The sequence below is a fragment of the Mustela putorius genome, unplaced genomic scaffold, assembly GCF_011764305.1.
Source record: "Mustela putorius furo isolate JIRA1106 unplaced genomic scaffold, ASM1176430v1.1 tig00000460_pilon_pilon_pilon, whole genome shotgun sequence".
Taxonomy (NCBI): domain Eukaryota; kingdom Metazoa; phylum Chordata; class Mammalia; order Carnivora; family Mustelidae; genus Mustela; species Mustela putorius.
This window is the reverse complement of record NW_025421389.1, coordinates 8,156,613-8,176,612: the sequence shown is the minus strand read 5'-3', so window position 1 is coordinate 8,176,612 and position 20,000 is coordinate 8,156,613. Positions and strand designations below refer to the sequence as shown.

At 41.7% G+C, this 20,000-nt stretch overlaps 1 protein-coding gene across 6 annotated transcripts in view; it reads right to left on the bottom strand.

The window, feature by feature from the left end:
- Window positions 1-754: 754 nt before the first annotated feature.
- The window catches only part of OPCML (opioid binding protein/cell adhesion molecule like), a 1,096,764-nt gene continuing 1,077,518 nt past the window's right edge, over window positions 755-20,000 (bottom strand). For all 6 annotated transcript variants that reach the window (XM_004763940.3, XM_004763944.3, XM_004763938.2 and 3 more), the window contains one exon: window positions 755-6,196. In XM_004763940.3, the coding sequence (XP_004763997.1) occupies window positions 6,096-6,196 (101 nt within the window). In that variant the 3' untranslated portion in view covers window positions 755-6,095. The remainder of the gene's footprint in view (window positions 6,197-20,000) is intronic.

Genomic DNA, 20,000 nt, shown 5'->3' with positions numbered 1-20,000 from the left:
AAGCAAGGTCAAGTGTCCAGCCCAAGGTGACATATTTAGTTAATGGCAGAACTAGGAAGTGTTAGCTGATGTATAAAGATGAGCTAGGTGAGTTGTAAGAAACAGGTTAATATCCATTCCTTCAGAAAAGCAGATGGGCGTATGATGAAGGTAGAGGTGTTGGAGTTTTCTTGAAAGATAAGTCTGTTTCAGAAAAGGCAATCAGAGGAAGTTTCTTCTCCAGGTCCCTTTTTTAGGCTATTTCCCATATGTATACAACAATAAACCTAAGATGGAGAAACAATACAATGACATACACTTTTAAGAATAAATGTAGAGCATAGTCACCATATTTTCTCATACTTACTCTTGCCAGTGTGTTTCTTAATTCAGTGGATTCAAGCCACAGGAACTGTTAAGGGATGTCTAAACTAAGCAGAATCTGGTCATTATTTTTCTGAAACTTTTAGTCGCATTTTCTCTTAAGTTATTAAATAATTTACACTTTGAGGTTGCAGCTACATTTTGTATTACTTGTAAATGGCCTAGATATTTGATATATAGGTATAACATGGAAAATACCTAGACTGCCTTTGCACGCACATGCGTGTGTGTGTGTGTGTGTATGAGAGAGAGAGAGAGAACCACTCAGTTTTCTGACTACATCTACTCCCCAAAGCCTAAAACACACATATAAAAGTAGCATGTGGGAAATATGTAGCCTGCTTTTCTCCATTCCTGGATACTCAGTAAGATGTCCTAATAAACAGCCCCCTGAAAGTTACAAATTTCTTTGAACTTTATTGATACACTGCACAATCACAACCATCTCGTATTCATCCTGAATTAGAAAAGGTTACAACTACAATGTAACATGCACAAAATTCAGGTAGTATATTCACCCTTAATACAATTATTGACAGAAATCAAGTTTTCATTGATTTTTGAAGGAAAAAATAAGAAAGAAAATAAAAGAAAAAAACTCTAGAAGTTATACTCTTCTATCATGTGATAATTTTTTAAAGCATTTGAACATAGATTTGTTTTAAGGATAATTGTGAGAATGGGCACACCCATTGTCTGACACAGCTATAACGGCACCATTGATAAGTCATATTTTTTTTTTTTAATCTAGAGGACTCTGAAATTGACAGATACATTTTCGTACACCCACACATTCCTCACAACTGCACTTTACATGTCACAAAAATTTTTGAATGTTTAAAAATGCTCCCTTTAACTAACACAAGGGCAGCTATTATTACTTATCATTGCTATTATTGATAACCTTATAAATCTGCCAATAATGTAGAATGTGGCCCTAGAAGGATAGTAGAGGGTTCACAATCTTTCTTTCTTCACTCAGTGGCATGGAACAACTGTATGCCTTTTAAAGGGCACCATTGAAAGAAACAAAAAGGAAGCTATTTCAAAATACTGGAAATGAGGCTTAGCTGCTTACTTTCAGGATGAAGACAATGGTGCCTAATTAAGTCCACTCCACATTCCTTTGGACTCAAGGATCCTGCACCTGAAGGCTAAATTACACTGGTTCAGCTCTGTCTTGCTGCCCCATCTTTTAATTGCAAATCTATTTCTTCCTCCTTTCATTTACTTCTCTTCTCTTAAATAAGAAATGAGGGAAATGAGACTGACATTTTTATTTGTTTGTTTTTAGTGATCATTAGGAGTTCTCATCATATGGTATCTTTTGAAAATGTTGCTTTCCTAGTTACACACCTGTGAAGTTTTACTGCAACTGCTCAAACTTATTTGTCTTAAAATCAAAAGGGAAGCTTTGGATAGTAGAAGAGGCTGTTGGGTATAAGTTCTGAGGAATAGAGCTTGTGTGAAATTAAAAAAAAAAAAAATTCTCACTATTGGAGTAAAAGATAAAAAGGTGAATTTGCAAATGAATTTTATGCCCCTTCCCCCAATTCCAAATAGATTAAACTTTAAAAGCCTTTTTGAGGGGAGGAAATGGGGAGGGGAGATGGGCTGGTTCTAATTGAGGACTCAGGGTCAAATTGGAAAAGATGACCCCAACCCCTACATCCCACCTCAACCTCAGCCATCACCCACCTCCTTTTACTGATGGGGCTTAGGACATCCATATACAACTCCAGAGGAGAAGACATTCCCTTTGGCACTGGAAGCATCGACCACCACTAGAGCTTTCCATTTACAGTCACTCCTGATGCAATGGCTGCAATAAGCTTTCTTTGAGACTAACTGCTCACTTTGAGGTTCTCTGCTCTTTCACATAAGAGTCCTTCCAACATAAGTAGAACTTGCTAACACCTCCATGTTGAGTTCAAATTGACTGGATCCATACAGAAACAGTTTGTTACAGATAGCCTCAGTTGTGAAGTTTCTGGAGTCCCAAAGCGCCCTTCCTTCCCAGACTTTGAGAAGGAACTGCCCAACCTGTGGAATGTATCAACTAATATGAGGCACAGGTTTCAGGAGACAAAGACTAAGGCCTCTTTTTGATACAAAGCCTTACCTCTCCTTCCATCCCACCTAGCACAGTTGCAGAACAGCCATGTACAACACCCTCTGCGTAACATAAATATGTGTTTTGACCACTGCTCACCCATATGTCCCCTCTCCCCCACTTAAAACAAAAATGAGAAAAACTGAACACACTTGCTTAGATTTGCAAATGACTATATCAGGCACTTAACATTAAACTACCAAAAAACGATCTTGGCCATAGCCTTAACACTAGCACTTTCATTGGCATTACTTTGGTGGAAATATATATTAATTGTGTTTTGGGAAGGGGGGAGGTTTCAGAGTAACTACATTGCTGAATTTCTCTCACCTAATCTCCTGGTAAGTCTTATTTGGTTTCCTTCCCATGTGGAAAGCCTATGAAGAGTTAATGGTTGTTCAGAGTTTTGTTCATCTTCTTTTTTCCCAGGCCCCAATCCCTACCATTGTCACCTTGAAGGAAAAAAAAAAAAATCTATCCAGCAGGGTATTGATATACCCTCCATATGGGAATTGAAAATGCATATGTGAGTGTGGATATTGTCTTTTGTAAGCATTTAATGCTCTATGTGCTTCAAATGTTGGGTGACGGCTACTATTCTACAGAGCCATCTGCATGAAAATAACCCAAACAACACAGAGGCTGGAGTTGGTCTAAAGTGAAGAAGAGCCATTTTCTTTCCTAATGCCCAGTTTCCTTGGTCTTATTTACTTGATTTTCTTTATCTCAGACAGATGAGGGTTGACTGTAGGATTTTTTTCCCTCTGAAACATTGCTGTAATATGCAATCACCAGAATTTTTTCCTGGTATCCAGTGGAAGAGAGCAGCAGAGAGTTCCATAATTACTCTGAGACCCAACCTCAATATTGTGTTCAAAAGGTTCTGAGATCTTCCTGGTCAAAGAAGGATGGGTCCCTTCCTCAAGAACAAGTCTTGGCCTGAAGAACGTATTTAGCTTATCCATTATAAGCACTGTGTTCTCCAAAACCATCCACTCCCCAGAGCCTCCACGTTTATTTTACTCGAAAGTAACACATTTATTATCAGTAGAACACTCAAATGACACATTTAATTCCCATACCAATGTCTGACACCAACCCGACTCCAGGTGCTGAAAGTGATGACAGATCTGAAACATTGATGTCCGACCTTTAATTCTGACTTTGCGTCTGCTCATGATTGTCCCTGGAACTTGGAATCAATACACTGCTTTTGGCACATCATTTATGTTTCCAGAATCTGGCTCCTGGCAACTCACTAGGAAATGCAGATGTCTGTTTACAGCTGGCAAATGTAATATTAATTCCACTCATACTAGTTCCAACTCTTACAAAAGTGCCTAGCTTTCTGTATGCCAAGACTACCTACATTTGTATTTATGTATCTATTTATGCATGTATTTATATCTAAGTATATATTCCCCCACTGTGTATGTCATGTTCATGTGCCATTATGGACAAAACAAAGAGATCATTTATATTGGAGGAAGAAGATCAATTAAGCATTAAGGGAATGGAGCTCTATAAAGCTCATATTTATTTAGACTGTGGATCTGAATGTTTTTCAACTGAGGCAGGGCAGGTCTGTTAGACAGTCACCATTGATGCTTCTTTCTCATGCTCTTAGTAGGTCAGCCCTTGCGGCACAGGTAAAAAGGGGCGCAACCTTGCATGGTTTTCAATATCATTCTTCTGGATTACGGGCACCCTTGCTCGTCGAGTCCTTCTGGTCCCAGGAGATGATGCAGAAAAGTCCGGTCAGCTTTTGTTTGTCTTCTGGAACTGCTTTGGACATGGACCACTGAGGGTATTCTTCCCCAAAGCTACTAGAGAAGCAGCCTGTATCAGAGGAAATTGTATGTCATTTACACGTTCCCCTCCTGTTTGCAGTGTTGTGTTAATCAAGTGCTTGGAAATTAAGTCAGTTGCTCAAGTGCCCTCAGCTCAGAAGAGCTTCCTGAAACAAATACCAGAGTTGTCAACACACCCGCCATGTAATTGGCTTCCATCAGCTTTTTACAGGATAGTTTTCAAACAGATTAAACCAAAACTGGAGCAGGGAGGAGACAATAGCTGAAATCATTGCACTCAGGTGGACTTCTCTCCTCACACTGCAGGGACAGACATGTGTTTCCTCTCTATGTTCTTGCTATTAAGAAAAGCCATCCATGGAGTAAGTCCCGTAGGTTCCCGACATACACTTTCTTGAAAGGCTGAGAAAAACATGAAGGTTGCCCCCTTGGTCCTTCAAGTGTGAAAGGAAAAAAACGAAAACAAAAACAAAAATAAAAACAAAACAAAAAACCACAGTATTGATCAAGGCTTTTCCAGGGCTGATATGTTTCCCAAGAAGATGTTTTTGGAAACATAGTCTCTTCTGGGAATAGTGAGTGACTGATCCTTAGATTGCTACTTTGGTCCATCTGTTAATAGCATCTACTTTGGATGATAGGATACCACGTTCCAAAGAGTCCTTAACATATTGCTTGTCTATGTTGTTAGCCTGTAAGACCACTGGCTTTCATAAGAAAGTTGATAGGTATTTTTGAAGTTGCAATGTCTGCTGAAGATAGAGTACAAACAAATAAAATGGAAGAGAGCTGATATGATTAGAAATTAATATGGTGATGAACTGATAGTGAGTAGTAGGGAAAGAAATAGAAAGTGTTAGATAATTACATTGATAGATTGATACATGGAGTAAATAGATTGCTACAGAGGAAGATGGGTGGGTAGATAACTGGAGGGAGAGATAAATCAAATAATTGAGTAGATGGATAATCATATAATTACTTCAATAGCTTGATAAACCCTAAATAATCAGCCATCTGTGGATTTTATTTTTTAACGAGTTAGACAACAGTTTTTAAAGAGAAGTACTATCCTCAAAATGCTTTCCCCTTTTTTGGTCAAGTGACTTCTAATTTTTAACTTTTAGGTTGTGTGCAGAGCCCCAAACCTCTAATCTCTATAGCTGATAGAGAAAGCAAATAGGGCAAAATGGCTAGAGAAGAAGACAAGAAAATAAAATACATATATGTATGGACATGGGTATATTGAGATACCTTCCCAGAAAGAAAGGATGTGAACCCGAATGTAATTAGATAATAATAAGCATGGAGAGAGGAATATGTACACTATAATAAGAAAAATGATCCAAAGCTTAAAAGACACTGATAATAGGACACTTGGATATAACTCTTGCTGTGCACTACATTATAAGTCAAGTTGTGTCTTCAGGGTGTTTATCATGAGGCACATTTTTGCCCAAATGGAGCTTATGGTTTGGTGTGTAGGGGGAGGGGAGGTTGATAGTGATGATGATGGGGAGAGGAGCAGAGGAAAGGGAAGGGCCAAGGTAGCAGGGGCAGATTCTATTTTTGGACACACCAATGAATGATTATCCTACACATGGTAGAACCCTGCCCACCCCTCCTCCCCACCCCACTCATTCAAACTAGAGGAAAAAAATCAAATAAATCAAACTCCCCCAAAAGAAATCAAGAAGAAGAACAGAAGCAAACAAAGAAAAAGCCCAAACTGGTTTGCCCTCCGCAGTGTAGATTAAAGTCTGTGATATGGAGAAGCAGGCGTTGCTCAGAGGACCTATGATTTCTTATCAAAACTTGATGAAGAAGTGGGCAAAGAGGGTCCCTGATAGCCAGAGACAAGCCAGTGCTCTAGAAGCCGAGTTTACACCATCAATGACTGCTCCAGGCCCTGTGTAGGGGAAAGAGAGACAGATCCATTAGCATGCACCCAAAGGGTACCATAATTATTCCCTGACAAGCATATATATATAGACATGCTTCTCTGTGAGCATTCCCCCATCTCCCACGTCCCACCATTGATCCTTCCAAATCTGGACAAATGAAAAACACCCATTGGGAGTATTTAGAAACCCAAAGGGGTAACTCACTGAAGTACCTTAAGCACTATAGCCTGCTCTCAAAGACAGGTTTAAAAACTAAAAGGGGTAGAGGGAGGCATTGGCATTCAGATAGGCCTATGGGCTAAAAAGTTAGGGCAGCAGATAGGGCTAAATGGTATGGCATGACTGTTACTTTGCAAGTAGTACTGTGCTCTAACTGTGGAGGTGGTGTCAACGACAGATAGGAATAGGAAGAGGAGGGCAAGCATGGGGCATGGGGACAGCTCATGGTGGAGAGAAGTAGGTAAGGGAAAGAAAGCAAAAGGAAAGGAAACACATTGTGAGCAACAGGATTCTAGGTGTTTGTGTGGCCAACTTTTCATCCTGTGTAACAGGTATCGTGAAGGCTCTTCCTGAGGTAGCTGAGGAAGAATCAATAATTATACTCAAGAGTTTTAGAGACTATGACTGGGCTTATTGCATCAGTCAGCAGTGACTCTCTGGAGGCCACAAAGAAGACTCTGTGTTCTTTCCAAATGGACCCCTAATGGTGCAACCTGATAGAGTTCTCCCTTCACCCTTTCTTCTGGTCTCTCTGGCCCTTTTACATGCCATAGTGAGCCACCCATGCTCCATTATAAAACAAGACCTTTGAGTCACAAGTGTTGCTCCTTTCACTTCACCTACCACCCTCGAGAAGACAAATCACATGAAGTGGGATTGCCGAACCTGTGCTAAGGACCCAGGCAAGTGTATCAGGGTCTAATTCAAATTTGCATTCCTCCATCATCTTTATTTGAAGGCCATAAGAAATTGGAGTGATAAGCAAGACCAGTAGCTAGCAAGCAGAGTAAGGAACATGGAAACAAGTATGACACAAGGGGTGAGAAGCCATCAAGAGACATTCCTGTAGAGCCAGTGACAAAGAAAAGGAGTTGCAAACAAGACAAGCATGCCTCTTTGCCTTCTCAAGCCAGGACTTCCTTTGCTTTGAGAAGCAAACTGGCTTATTGGAAATAAGCATGATTAATTTAAGAAGAAAAATTGGTGCAGGGTTCTCCTCAAGACAGAACTGTAGTCATTCTGCTTGCTTGTCAGTGTGATGGTGTGGATCCCTGCCTTGCCTAGAAAGAGACTGATGCTAACCTTTTTCTTGGGGAACTATAAGCTTCTCACTTCAGCAATGAGCACAGAACTGTTCCAAGTCCAGGAATTTCCACATGGATACCTTTTCTTCCTCAGATTTCCAGTGTACACAATTCTCCTATTGACTAAAATTTCACATTTACTTAATGGCTTGAGAGTCTGGCTCATTGTCCTCTGCATTTTCGTTATAGAATATTCACAGACAAGGGCAGGATCCAGGCACAAGCCCAGTGCTATCATCCCCATGAAGGCTTCATACATATTTATGAAAGTAGCCTGACTCTGGGGCCTCCACCAGTCAAGACATATATCTTAAGGAACCATACTGGCTTATAGAATGTACTGAGTTGAAAAATGCCCAAGCTGGAGCTCAAGGTAATTCTCTATATTATCTTCTTCAAAAGATAAATGATTTAGATATTCTAATGAGTTCAGAAAGAAATGACCAATGCAGACTGGTAAAGCATATATGTTTCCTTTAAGGTATCTAGCTAACTCTGTCAGTAAATAGATATTGATATAGATAAATAGATACTTTTATAGAAACATACATGTCTAACAAATCTGCATTGCTCATTTCTTTATGAACTCATTAGAACATCTAAATCCTTACCTTTTAAAGAAGATAGATAGATTTTAAAAAAGAGAATATACATTAAACTAATTATATGTATGTCTTTGTCTAATTCATGATGTTGATATTATTAAGAAACAACTGAAGGCCTAATAAATTTCACTCCAGAGAGGCAGAGAAAAAAAAAAAAAAACAGTGTAGGCATCACTTTTTCCCAAGTTCTACCAGTGTATTTAAGCATTTCTTTGGATGTCATGCTACCAGCAGAAGGTTTGATATTGCTAAAACAAAGAAGAAAAAAAGCAGTGTATGGGGAAGGCAAAGCATGAAGGGTGAGGTACAGAGAGAGAAGGAGGCAGAATCATAAAGAGAAATGAGTCTTTTTGGTGGTGTGTGGCAGTTGCAATAAGAAGTTCATTACTGATCAGGCAGAGGTTTATAGCCACAGTTAAACTTCAGTTCTGGAGTGTTCGATAGAGTAGAAACCGTGAGGGTGACTTAGCAGGCATAAAGGCTGCTCGGCTTGCTTAGGATGGTAACATGCATTTACATTGTGCTCTCTCTGTGGCAAGTGTGATTCTAAATGTTAAACATATATTAACTCATTTAATCTTCACAAAATGTTATGAGCTGTGTACTACTGGCATTCTCATTTTATAAATGGAGAAACCAAAGACCAGAAAAGTTAAGTGCTTTGCTATGGCCACCCAATTTATCTGGGGGCTAGATTAGAACTGAGTGACTCTGTCTACAAAGTCTATACCATGGATTGTTACAACTTGACTTCCTTTCTGTGGAAAATGACCATTTGTGCATGTTTTCCAAAGACACAACACCACCTAGTGAGAAGAATAATTGGCTAGGAATCTGGAGACCCAATTTCTCTGTGATTCTGCTGCTCCCTAGATGAATGGTATCCCCTCTCTGGCCTTGGTTCTCCCATCTACAAAAGGAGAGGAGGTTGGGATTGATGACCCCTAAGGCTCTTCTCCTATTAGCATTTTGAGTTATTGTAGGAATGGAAACTACATCTGGTACTATAAGGGACAGCTGGTGAGCAGCCAGATGGCCCTGTCCAGTTGGTGCAAAACCACCACCACTCTGGGTTTTTGCATCTCAGCATGTCATCTCCTGAGAGCAAGAGGGCACCAAGCATTTCTGGGCCCCCAAATTCCTTTTTCTGTGGTCACTCTTTCTGTGCAGCTTTAAGGAGCTTTATTCTTTAGCCAATATGAGAAGCCCTGCTTTAATGTATCAGACAATATGGCAATTTAATGCCAAAGTGCCTTTAGTCAGTCAGTCTATGAGCAATGTCTGAGCTAGTCTGACCAACGAGGTAATGTAATCCAATATAACAGAGATTAAAGTGAACATCGCTTTCCTCATATGGATCCTGCACACATTTGAGATTTGGCAGCTGGGCTAAATGCCAGGATACCAAGGGACCTATAAGAGGGTTCTTGGATTTTGTTCAGCACAGGAAGTGAGGCTCACATCTGTGTACCATTCTCTAGGTTGGAGGAATGTGAGATAAAATCTGTCAGCTATGAACTGATTTTTTAATTACATCATTGCAGTAACCCTGATGGTTCTATTAATGAGGAAAAAAAGCATTTAGTTTGTGTCTCTCCCTTAGGGTTTCTGTATTGTAAGGTCACTCACCTGATTGGTCATATGCTTCTTTGTGCTTTAATATAGATTACCACTGTTCAGCTAATTGGTGTGTTTCCACAAACACTTGGGGCTCACTTTTGGTCCCTCGGGCTGGTAGGAGGCTTTTGCAAATGTTAGCTCAATGAATCTGTTAAAGGAAGGACATGCTACTGGAGGAACAGTGGCTGAGCTGAACAGTGGTAGTCCTAAAGCTTGAACACACATATCCTCAAGATATCAAGCTGACTGTGGTTTTCCTATACCTTGGTTTCTTCAAGTAACAACAGCGACATTAACTTGGTACCCAAGATAATACTAGCTTTAATTTCAATAAACATGGTCAGGAATTCAAGTGGTGCTTTCCTCTTCTTCCTCCTCCCCCACACCTTACTTTTCCTCTTCCCCCCCTTCTTGGTGGAAATAGGGAGAAAGTTAGTTCTTATCTTAAATTTAGAATCCAGAACTTGGAAACACGAAGTGAATTTTCAATTGTGTGTTATACTGTGGAACACTAACCCTGAAATGCATCTAGATGAAGGACAAGGGTGTGAAGGAAAGATAAGACGGAATGTCTAAGAAGTCATGTCCCTGAATGAACAGGTAGAGTGTAGGTCTCCTATGAACCTTAAGGAAGGTTTTGGATGCATCTGTACCCCTTGTGTTGCTCTCTTGCCTTTGCAGCCCAAAGATCCTTTAAGATAAAGTCCATGACCACTGCAAAAGCGTACTAATCTTGGCAACTTTGGAGTCAGACCAATATGGGTTTAGATCTTGACTCTGTGGCCTGCCAGCTATGTGATCTCATACAAAGTACTTTCAGTTTTCTTACCGAAAATAGAGGCAATAATACTGATTTTATAGGATAAAGAGTCAGAGTGATTAGTATAGTACCTGGTAGTCATGTGATCATGGGAAACAACTCTGTGGAGCTTCCACACCCTCCACCTTCCACTTCTTAGTTAAAGCTAATGTATGCTTATTTTAATCTTTTCCAAATATTTTGAACCCTAGGTGAGGTTTTGCTGGTGATAGAATGAAGAAGTGAGATCATGAGATAAGGGGTTTGTTGCTGAGTGATGCTGTTGGCCGTTAGGTGAGATTGGGAAGATATTGCGCATTCCATAGAGTGATGGAGACATCCAGATCTAAGCTCCATGGTCCAAGGACAAAGGACCAGTCTTGCAAGGGTAAGGGACCCTACACTAGCCTCAGAGACCCAGGGTCATTCACTCCGCAAGTATTGTTGGGAAGCTGTTGTGACCAGTCTGTTTTCAGAGAGAAAGGGCTACACAGTCTCTGCTTTCACAGAGCTTATACTTTAATAGAACCTGGAATAACATTTCTTCTAGTCTAAATCAGTTAACAAACAATGGAAGGAAGTGAAGGACAGAGAAGGAAGGAAGGAAGGAAGGAAGGAAGGAAGGAAGGAAGGAAGGAAGGAAGGAAATTTTTTTAAATGCTCCCAGATTCTGAAAAGAAAGCCATTTGGAACAAATCCCCAGCAGCCTTTTCATCTCAGGAACACCCTTCTTATTTTGTGTGTTAGGAGAATTAAATTCAAGTCAGAGCTTCAAGTCAGAGCAGACTGAACTTGAATTCTGGCTCTGGGATTCACTAGCAGTATGACTTTGGACAAGACTTTCGACTCTGAAACAGCTTTTTTTTTTCTTTTTTTCTTTTTTTTAATGTATAAAATGGGGAGGGGTAGTTTCATTTCCTCTTGTAGGATTGCCTTGAAAATAGTTAAGATGATGTGTAAGATCACTGAGTAGAAGTAAAGGATGAATAAATAGGAGGTAAATTAGAACCAGGGCAATAACTCCTGATCCTTCAAAGGATCTTCTGTGAACATCCTGCTTTAAACAGAGACCCTGTGGAATACTAGGTCCTCAAGGAAAAGTGCCAAACACCAGCTGAAAGCAAACTTGGCTATGGTGAGCAAGCAAGTGACCTGGTCACTCCTTAAAAGACCTGAAGTAGCTACTAACCACAGGCCATAGCTTCCTAAGGAAGAAAGTGTATTTAGAGGCCCAACTCTTTCTCTGGGCAATTGCCACATTTAAGGAATCATTTTTACTGTTAACAGTGACTCAGTTCAATTAGAATGGCCAGTACAAATATCAGGTTTAATTAGAGATTTGGCAGGGATAAACTGGAAGTGAAAATGTGTGTTTTTGCCCTTTTCCTCGATCCAGTCACTCCTCCACCCTTTCAGTGCTGCACACTGTTTCCTTCATGCCTGACGTGGAGCACCCCTGACAGTAAAAGCTGAAATGATGATCCAAAGCCACAAAACAAACCGTAAATGACAACAATGACAACAACAAAATGCCTTGGGGACAGGTACGCAGACAAAAACATTTTTGATCTTCAACATATAGAAAGAAAAGAGAGATCAAGAGATAAATTCCAGAAATGGTAAATGGCATGAAGGTCAATTGGTGTGTGTACTCTGGGCCAGAGGGAAGATTTATGGCCAGGTGGCTTAGCAGGGTTAAGAGAAGGAAATAAGAAACAAACAAATAAATAAAATAAAGTCCATTGTGGAGAGGCGACTTATTTCGCTAAATTAAATATACTAAACATCAGATTTTTAAGAAGCAATTTGATGGAGGGCTTAACCTAGAAGCAGCCTGTCATTGTAGCTACACTCGAAGTAAGACTATGCTGCTGCATCTGAGGGGTGGCAGATCACCCTTGGAGGGGGCACGTATTGAAGATCAGAGTACCCAGACCCAGAACAAAGCTCCCCCCAAATATATTTGAGCTTACTGATGAAATTTTGTCTTGCAAGAGATTTGAAGCTTAAAAATGGCAATGCATGTATTGAAATGTGTCATGGCTTTTCCTTTCCATGATTGCATGAAAATATGGCATGGTTCTTCAGCAACATTAGAGTGTACCACTGTAATTCTACTCAAATAGCAGGTGTTAGGGTGATCACATTAAAAAAGAAAAGAAAGAAAAACCCCACAGGCAAGTTGAACTTGGTGATAGCATAGCAAGATCAATGAAATATCTGAAGTGTAAGAAGATACAGTTTTGTTCTGAAATTTGGATAGGTTTTATAAGTATGCATATGAACTATGTGACCTCCCTAATGAGGAACCAAAAGGATAATGATGTTCTTGGTGATTAAAAGAGGAGCAAGAAATCTAATTAGAGGATGCACGCGTTACACTTGTTGGTGAAACATAAACCTATTTTCAGCAGTGCTGGCTGATGAAGGCGCTTCATTCCCCTTCAAAGGGAACTTTCCCTCCATTGTCTTTAATTACAGTGGAAAACATGGCACTGTGTTGTTTTACAAGGAAGATTAACCGGGCTTTGCAGCAAGAAGACTTGTGAATAAAGAGGCCAAAAAGGCAGCCATCTTTGTTTTGTTCTCTTTAGCACTCCCTGTTGTGTATTTACCACAAAGACAAAAGCTGAAGAAGTTAATATCAGAAGTTAATTCAAATCTGTCAGCTCATCAGAAACTTGAAAGAGACAAGACTTTGGTCTATGCCGAACCACAAGCTCTGGTATGTGTGCTGACATCAGCATACCCTGAATGCTCAGTGTTACATTCTAAATGCTTAGACTAATAGCCAGATGTCAATGATTCAGATAGAGGAGGTGGGGTGCGAGGGAACGACAAGGAACCTCATCAGGAATGGAATGTGAAATGTCTGCATTTTTTTTTTTCTAATGTGTTGACATTTTGCAGGTTGGGGAAAATACAAATGATTACGCTGCTGTCATCAGCCAAAAGCAATGGTATTTCTCTCTGATTCATTCCCTCCCACCTGGATTTAAATGGTGGATTTGAAAAATAAAAATCATATACATTATCAGCAGGAAATGGACAGATATGTGCGGCTTTTGATGTCTCTGCAAGAAGAAATCATCTGATGAACGTCTTCCTAAACAGTGAATTGGAATGTTTGATAGAGTCTTGCTCAGACGAAAGGCTCAGGGTGAGTGGAACCCTAAAGTCCAGATAGGACATAGGGAAGCTGGATTGCAAGGGAGAGTATCAGAGAAATAGTAATTTGGCTTCCCTGGGGGGAGAAGACCACAAGTTCTTTCTAGTATTTGGCTTTTCTTTGGTTCATGGAGAAGTTCGCTCTGCATGAGGGCTATCTATCTCTGATAACCCCATTGATTGGAAATTACATTTATTAATTTGACAGATGTTTGCTGGGCAAAAACCACTGTAACTTACAGGGCTAATCCTTCAAGTGCAGAAACAAATACAAACAAAATAAAAGCTACCCTGAAAGCCGGAAAGTTGAATGCTTCTTCAGTGGAGCTCAGAATCACTTTATGGACAAGGTAACATTGAGTAGAACCTTAATGGATAAGTACCATTTTATCAGACAGGGAAGAGGTCAAAAGCCTCCATCTGTGACCCTGCAACATACTGTAAGACATAGGATACATATGGGTTAGAAAGAAACCTGCACTTAAGATCAGACTGACCTGGATGCAAAACCTGGTATTGTTACTTCCGTGGGTGGTAGAATGCCTGTCGTGGGAATTCAGTCCTGCCACCTGAATTCTGTGGGCTCCAGGATCTTCTTCTTGGAAGGGGCAATAATAATGGTACCAATCTCCAAGTGCTCTTAGCTGTTGAAACCGTGTATGGCTGATACTTAATAGCTAATGGATTTTTCACTTACTATATTCTATTATTCTACTGTAGTTCCCTATCTACTTGTTGGTAGAGGGTTAGGAACTTTAACTCAATCTGAATGGATGGAGAGGCGAAAAGACCTGAAGCAACATGGTCAGAAACTGACATCTGTCATAGAATTGCTGCTCTGGGTCTAGCATGGTGCATAGAAGGTAGTGGGAGAACCTTGTGTATAAAGGGGTGTGGATCTCAGAGCAAGAAGAACTTTCAAAGCAATGCTTTCCTGGTAGGCAGTTTCCTACAGGGTATGAACAGGTTCTTTCTGAGTTCTGGAAAGGTCACATGGTTCCACAGTGACAAAAGGATTAGAGAGAAATCACCAAACATGCAGCAATCGGTAAAAGACTGACATTACTGTTCCGGGAAGGCACAAACCCAGTGTAAGTGAGAATGGAATGGTTAGCCGGCAGTCCAGGCCTGCTGGCTAGGACTCATTGGCCACCAGATAGAAGAAGAAGGGAGAGGAAAAAGTCAGAATGACCAGACAGATTCTAATGAGAGTGTGGAGGGGAAAAGATAAAGTATATGTCTGAGTGAGAAGCATGCCTGAGAGAAAAAGACTGAGTCTGAAATTCCCATGGAACATTCGGGAAGGGATAGTGGTTTGTAGCTCAGAATTCAGGAGAGTGCTAGAGGTGCTCAGAGACCATCAGTCTTCAGTGTGCAAAAGATTCCCCTGGAGAACTTGTTTTAAAAGCACGTTCTCGGGGCGCCTGGGTGGCTCAGTGGGTTAAAGCCTCTGCCTTTGGCTCACGTCATGATCTCAGGGTCCTGGGATCGAGCCCCGCACCGGGCTCTCTGCTCAGCAGGGAGCCGGGTTCCTCCTCTCTCTCTACCTGCTTCTCTGCCTACTTGTGATCTCTGCCTGTCAAATTAATAAATAAATAATCTTTAAAAAAATAAAAAAAAAAAGCACATTATCAGAATGGCAAAGATTAACAAGGCAGGAAACAGCAAATGTTGGAGAGGATGTGGAGAAAGGGGAACCTCATACACTGTTGGTGGGAAGAAAAGTTGGTGCAGCCACTTTGGAAAACAAAAAATTAAAAATAGAGCTACCCTATGACTCAGTGATTGCACTACTGGGTATTTACCCCAGAGATACAGAGGTAGTGAAAAGAAGGACCATATATAGCCCAATGTTCATAGCAGCAGTATTTACAATAGCCAAACTGTGGAAAGAGCCAAGATGCCCTTCAACAGACGAATGGAGAAAGATGTGGTCCATATATACAATGGAATATTACTCAGCCATCAGAAAGGATGAATACCCAACTTTTGCATCAACATGGATGGGACTGGAGGAGATTATGCGGAGTGAAATAAGTCAAGCAGAGAGAGCCAATTACATGGTTTCACTTACTTGTGGAACATAAAGAGTAACACGGAGGTCATTAGGAGAAGGAAAAGAAAAGTGAATTGGAGGAAATTGGAGGGGGAGACAAACCATGAGAGACGGTGAACTCTGAGAAACAAACTGAGGATTTCAGAGGAGGGGGTGGGGGGATGAGTGAGCCTGGTGGTGGGTATTAAGGAAGACACGTATTGCATGGAGCACTCGGTGTTGTACAGAAACAATGAATCTTGGAACACTGCATCAAAAACTAATGATGTATTTTATGGTAATTAATGTAACACAATAAAAAATTTAAAAAATAAAATAAAAGCCCATTCTTGGGACCTTTCCTGGAAACTATGCTTGAATGGGTCTGGGCAAGACCCATGAATCTGCATTTTTAAAACACCCAAAGCAAATGTAAAACAAACTAAGATATTGTTCTGCAGGATGCGGAAAAACATAGAAGTCCGCTTCTCTCATTGTGATGCACTCCCTGGGCAGACTGATGGGGCAGAAGGTGGAGAGGCCAGCAGCAGCCTAACAAAGAAAGGTTAAGAAAGTCACTACCCGGGTGTATCACAGGAGCCAGAAGGGGGCGCCAGGGGCCAAAGGGAGATCTGGAGCTGGGTTGGGGGAGGCCGAGAAAGGCAGACTGAGACGTGCTGGTGCTAGAGGAGAAGGGGATGGGAACACGGACTTGCCCTGTCAGGGGTTTGGAGGAGAAGGCAAGAGAAGATGTGGGACGGTATACAGAGGGCACACTGAACACAACCTTCAGACTCCTCGCACCCACTCCTCAGGGCTCCACTGGAGGCACCGGGAAATGGTGTGTTCTTAGTAAAAGAGTAGGAAAGGATAGCGGAGAGGCAAGTGTGTTGGGGTAGGGTTGGGTAGGAGACAAAGGTGAGGGCTCTGAGGCTCTGCCTACAAGTACCAGGGCGCTGCGTGGCGTTGGGGGTGCGGGCAGCAAAGGGTGGATGCTGAGAGGAGGTGATTGGTGCTGCCTGTCGTTGAAGAAAAGCCAGTTTGAAGAGCAGCCTGATATGTATATTTATTCTAGAGAAAAGGCCATTAGCAAAAGAAAATATAGATTCTGTCCTTATGGCTTGCAGGGACCGCTGAGGTAGGCTTGAGTCCTGGCTGCTCTGAGGGGGGCTGAGGCATTGCCTGAGGAAAAAATCCAGAGCCCAGATGTTGCCTTAACTGGAATATTTTGCCATTTCCATTTGCAATGACAAGATTCCTATCAGTTGTCCCTGTTCCTGATACTTAACTCTTAATGTAACTAATTTGTGTCTCTACAATTTCACAGATAAAATGTGAGAAATCTGTTTTTCTCTCTGCAGCACCCCCCTCCTTCCTGGCATTGTTTGCACTCTCTGTCCCTCTCCCCTGCCAGTTCCAGTAATCCAGGCGTTTATATGGCTCATTAAGCCCATCGTACTTTCCGCAGTGCCGGATGTCATCAAGTTCAGAATCTTCGCTCTTTGCACTCTAAGGACAGGGGGATGGTGCCTCTTGCTCAGGACCCAGTGGAGGCCAAGTGGGTTGGCAAGCTGAGAGAGTGAGTGGCTTCCTGGGTGTCAGAGCTGGGGCCAGCAGGCTGAGCCTGGCCTTCTCTCTGCTATGTGCAGGCCTGGCGGGACTTCAAGGTGCTGGCACTCCAGGTGGTCCTGCAAATGGCAGCTTCCCCTCGGTAAAACTTACTTATACTTAGAGCGGGTTGCTTTTCCATCGAAAAAGCATTTTAACTGCCACCATTTCCGAGGTTATGGAGACCTGCCTTTAATACGGTTTCTCCACTGTTGCTTAAATTTAGAACACTTAGCTGGAAGTCAGCTGAGAGTCCATCTTGTTCTGTTCTTACATTTAACAGACAACCAGGGAACAGAACAGAGAGCATCCGTTCGTTTGAACGAGGGTCGAGACCAGAACACCGTTTTCCTTGCTCCTGGTCTCTCGATGTTCTGCTACCTTTCCAGGGTCTGCAGTTGCCCGGCACTAAGGAACATGCAGGCAGTCTAAAATGCCACTTTGAGCTGCGCTCTGCCTGCCTGACCTATCCTGTCAGTGTGGCTTTTGAAGGGGCGGCAACTGGCATGCAGGGAAGAAACACCTCATGTCAGTGCCAACCACTGATTTGTCTCTGCATGTCGCCCACCCACCTGTGTTCACTCTCACCACTGCCCCATCACTTCCTGCTTCAACCCGCTCACCAGCCCACTGTCTCACTGGTTTTGTCTTATGTGTTCTTTTGAAACTGCTTTCATCCCACTTCCCCTTGTTCTTTGCAGGCAGGTAGGAAATAGATAAAGATGTGTTTGTGTGAGACTCCTATTATGAGTATGTGTTGTGATGGGGTCACAGTGCTGAGTCAAAAAGGTCTCCAAAAACAATCGTGTACAGTCTTTGAGAGCAAACACCAACGTATGCCTGGGAATGTGGGGCATGGGGGTGGTGTGTATTCAGGAAGTATGAATTTATGGGTTGTAAATGTAAAAATCATCCTTTAAAAGAATGGGTTCAGATTTATTTTTTCCTTTTTAAACTATGTTAAAGCACCCTCATGAACTGTTGGTGGAAATGCAAATTGGAATAGCCACTGTGGAAAACAGTATGGAGGTTCCTCAAAAAATTAAAAATAGAATTACCATATGATCCATTAATTCCACTACTGAGTATTTACCCAACAAAAATGAAAACACTAATTCAAATAGATAGATAGATAGATAGATAGATAGATAGATAGAGAAAAATACAGATATAGATAGATAAATATAGAAAGCTCCTTGTGTTTTCTACCGAACGTGTTCAGATTCAGATGGAACAGGGGAGATGTTGGTGTGGGAAATGGGTCCAAGCAGGCTAATTGTCAAAATGGATTTCCACCTGGTAGGCTGTCCACCAACGTCCATGATGGGCTGCCAAGTATGATAAGTTGGACTGAAGTAGGAAACAGAGCTCAGACACTGGAACCAGCATACATAGGTTTAAATCTCAGCTCAAGCATTTGTATGCTACTGAGTTGAGTAACCTGCCTAATGTCTCAATTTCATCCTCTGTAAAATTGGGATAAATATAGTACTTGCTTCCTACAGTCATTAAATGAGACAAAACATGTGGAACACTTAGTGCAGTGCCTCTGCACATAGTAAGTGGTTGGTAACACTAGTTAACCGAAATTACAGGAATACTGAGGATTAGAAGGAACACTCATAGCCAGCAGAAGGGGGTGGTCAACTGGACAATGTCACTCTGGTCTTGGGTTAAGCTATTTCTACTCAGGCTTAGCGTCAGACAATTACAGGACATCTTTTCTAAAATGCCTGCACTGATGGGAAGGAAAAAAAAAGAAAGAAAGAAAGAAAAAGGCAAGTTGAGATTGACTTTCCCAGAGCCATTCAACCAGTGAGCAGCACAATCTGGCTTCAAAGAAGCTCTGAGTTTATAGACCCTACTCCATGCTGCCATATTTCATCCCTGACAGCTGAATTCCTGCGGCTGACATCACCAACACACCTTTCCCATCTCTCTATACCTGTTCACTCATTCAGCAAGATTTTTCTGACCCACGACTATGTATGAAACTCTGTCCTAGGTTCTAAGGATCAAACCAGACATGGTCCCTTTGTTTATGGAGCATACAGGCTGAAAGGGAGGGAAGACTTTAATCAAACAAACTAAATAAATGAAACGGAAGTAAAATTGCAAGTAGCAGGGGGAGGTTATAGGGACAAGGACTGTAGCTGCTGTGCACGCCTGTGTCCTCTTTACTGAGAACAGTGCACTACTTGTGGCAAGCCCTAGCATGCACTTGCTGAATAAATGCTAGCAAGTACACCTTGGTGAGAGTGGCCTTCCAAAGTAGTATGTGGGAGACTGCAGTGGAGGACTGGCTTTCTCAGAGAGGTCTGGGAAGGCTTCCCTCAGGAAGGGAGCCTGGGAGGGGAGTGGTTACTAACCAGGTAGAGCAGGCTGGGTGGATTACAGAGATTGGAGATGCTGTAGTAAAGGGCACAAGAGACCCTGGAAGAAAGGAACGCACAGTTCAGTTGAGCAACAGTCTTGGCAGCCGTACCAGGGAAAGCAGCAACAAGAGGGCTGTGTCCCCAGGTATTGGCAGAAGTGACTGCAATACCTTGCATTTACACAAGTTTCAGTGTGTCACACCTCTGCGGTAAACACTGTCCTATGGACCATTCCTGATGACAGGCAATAGGCCAGGAAACATCATCCACATTTTAACTGGGTAAACTGAGGCCT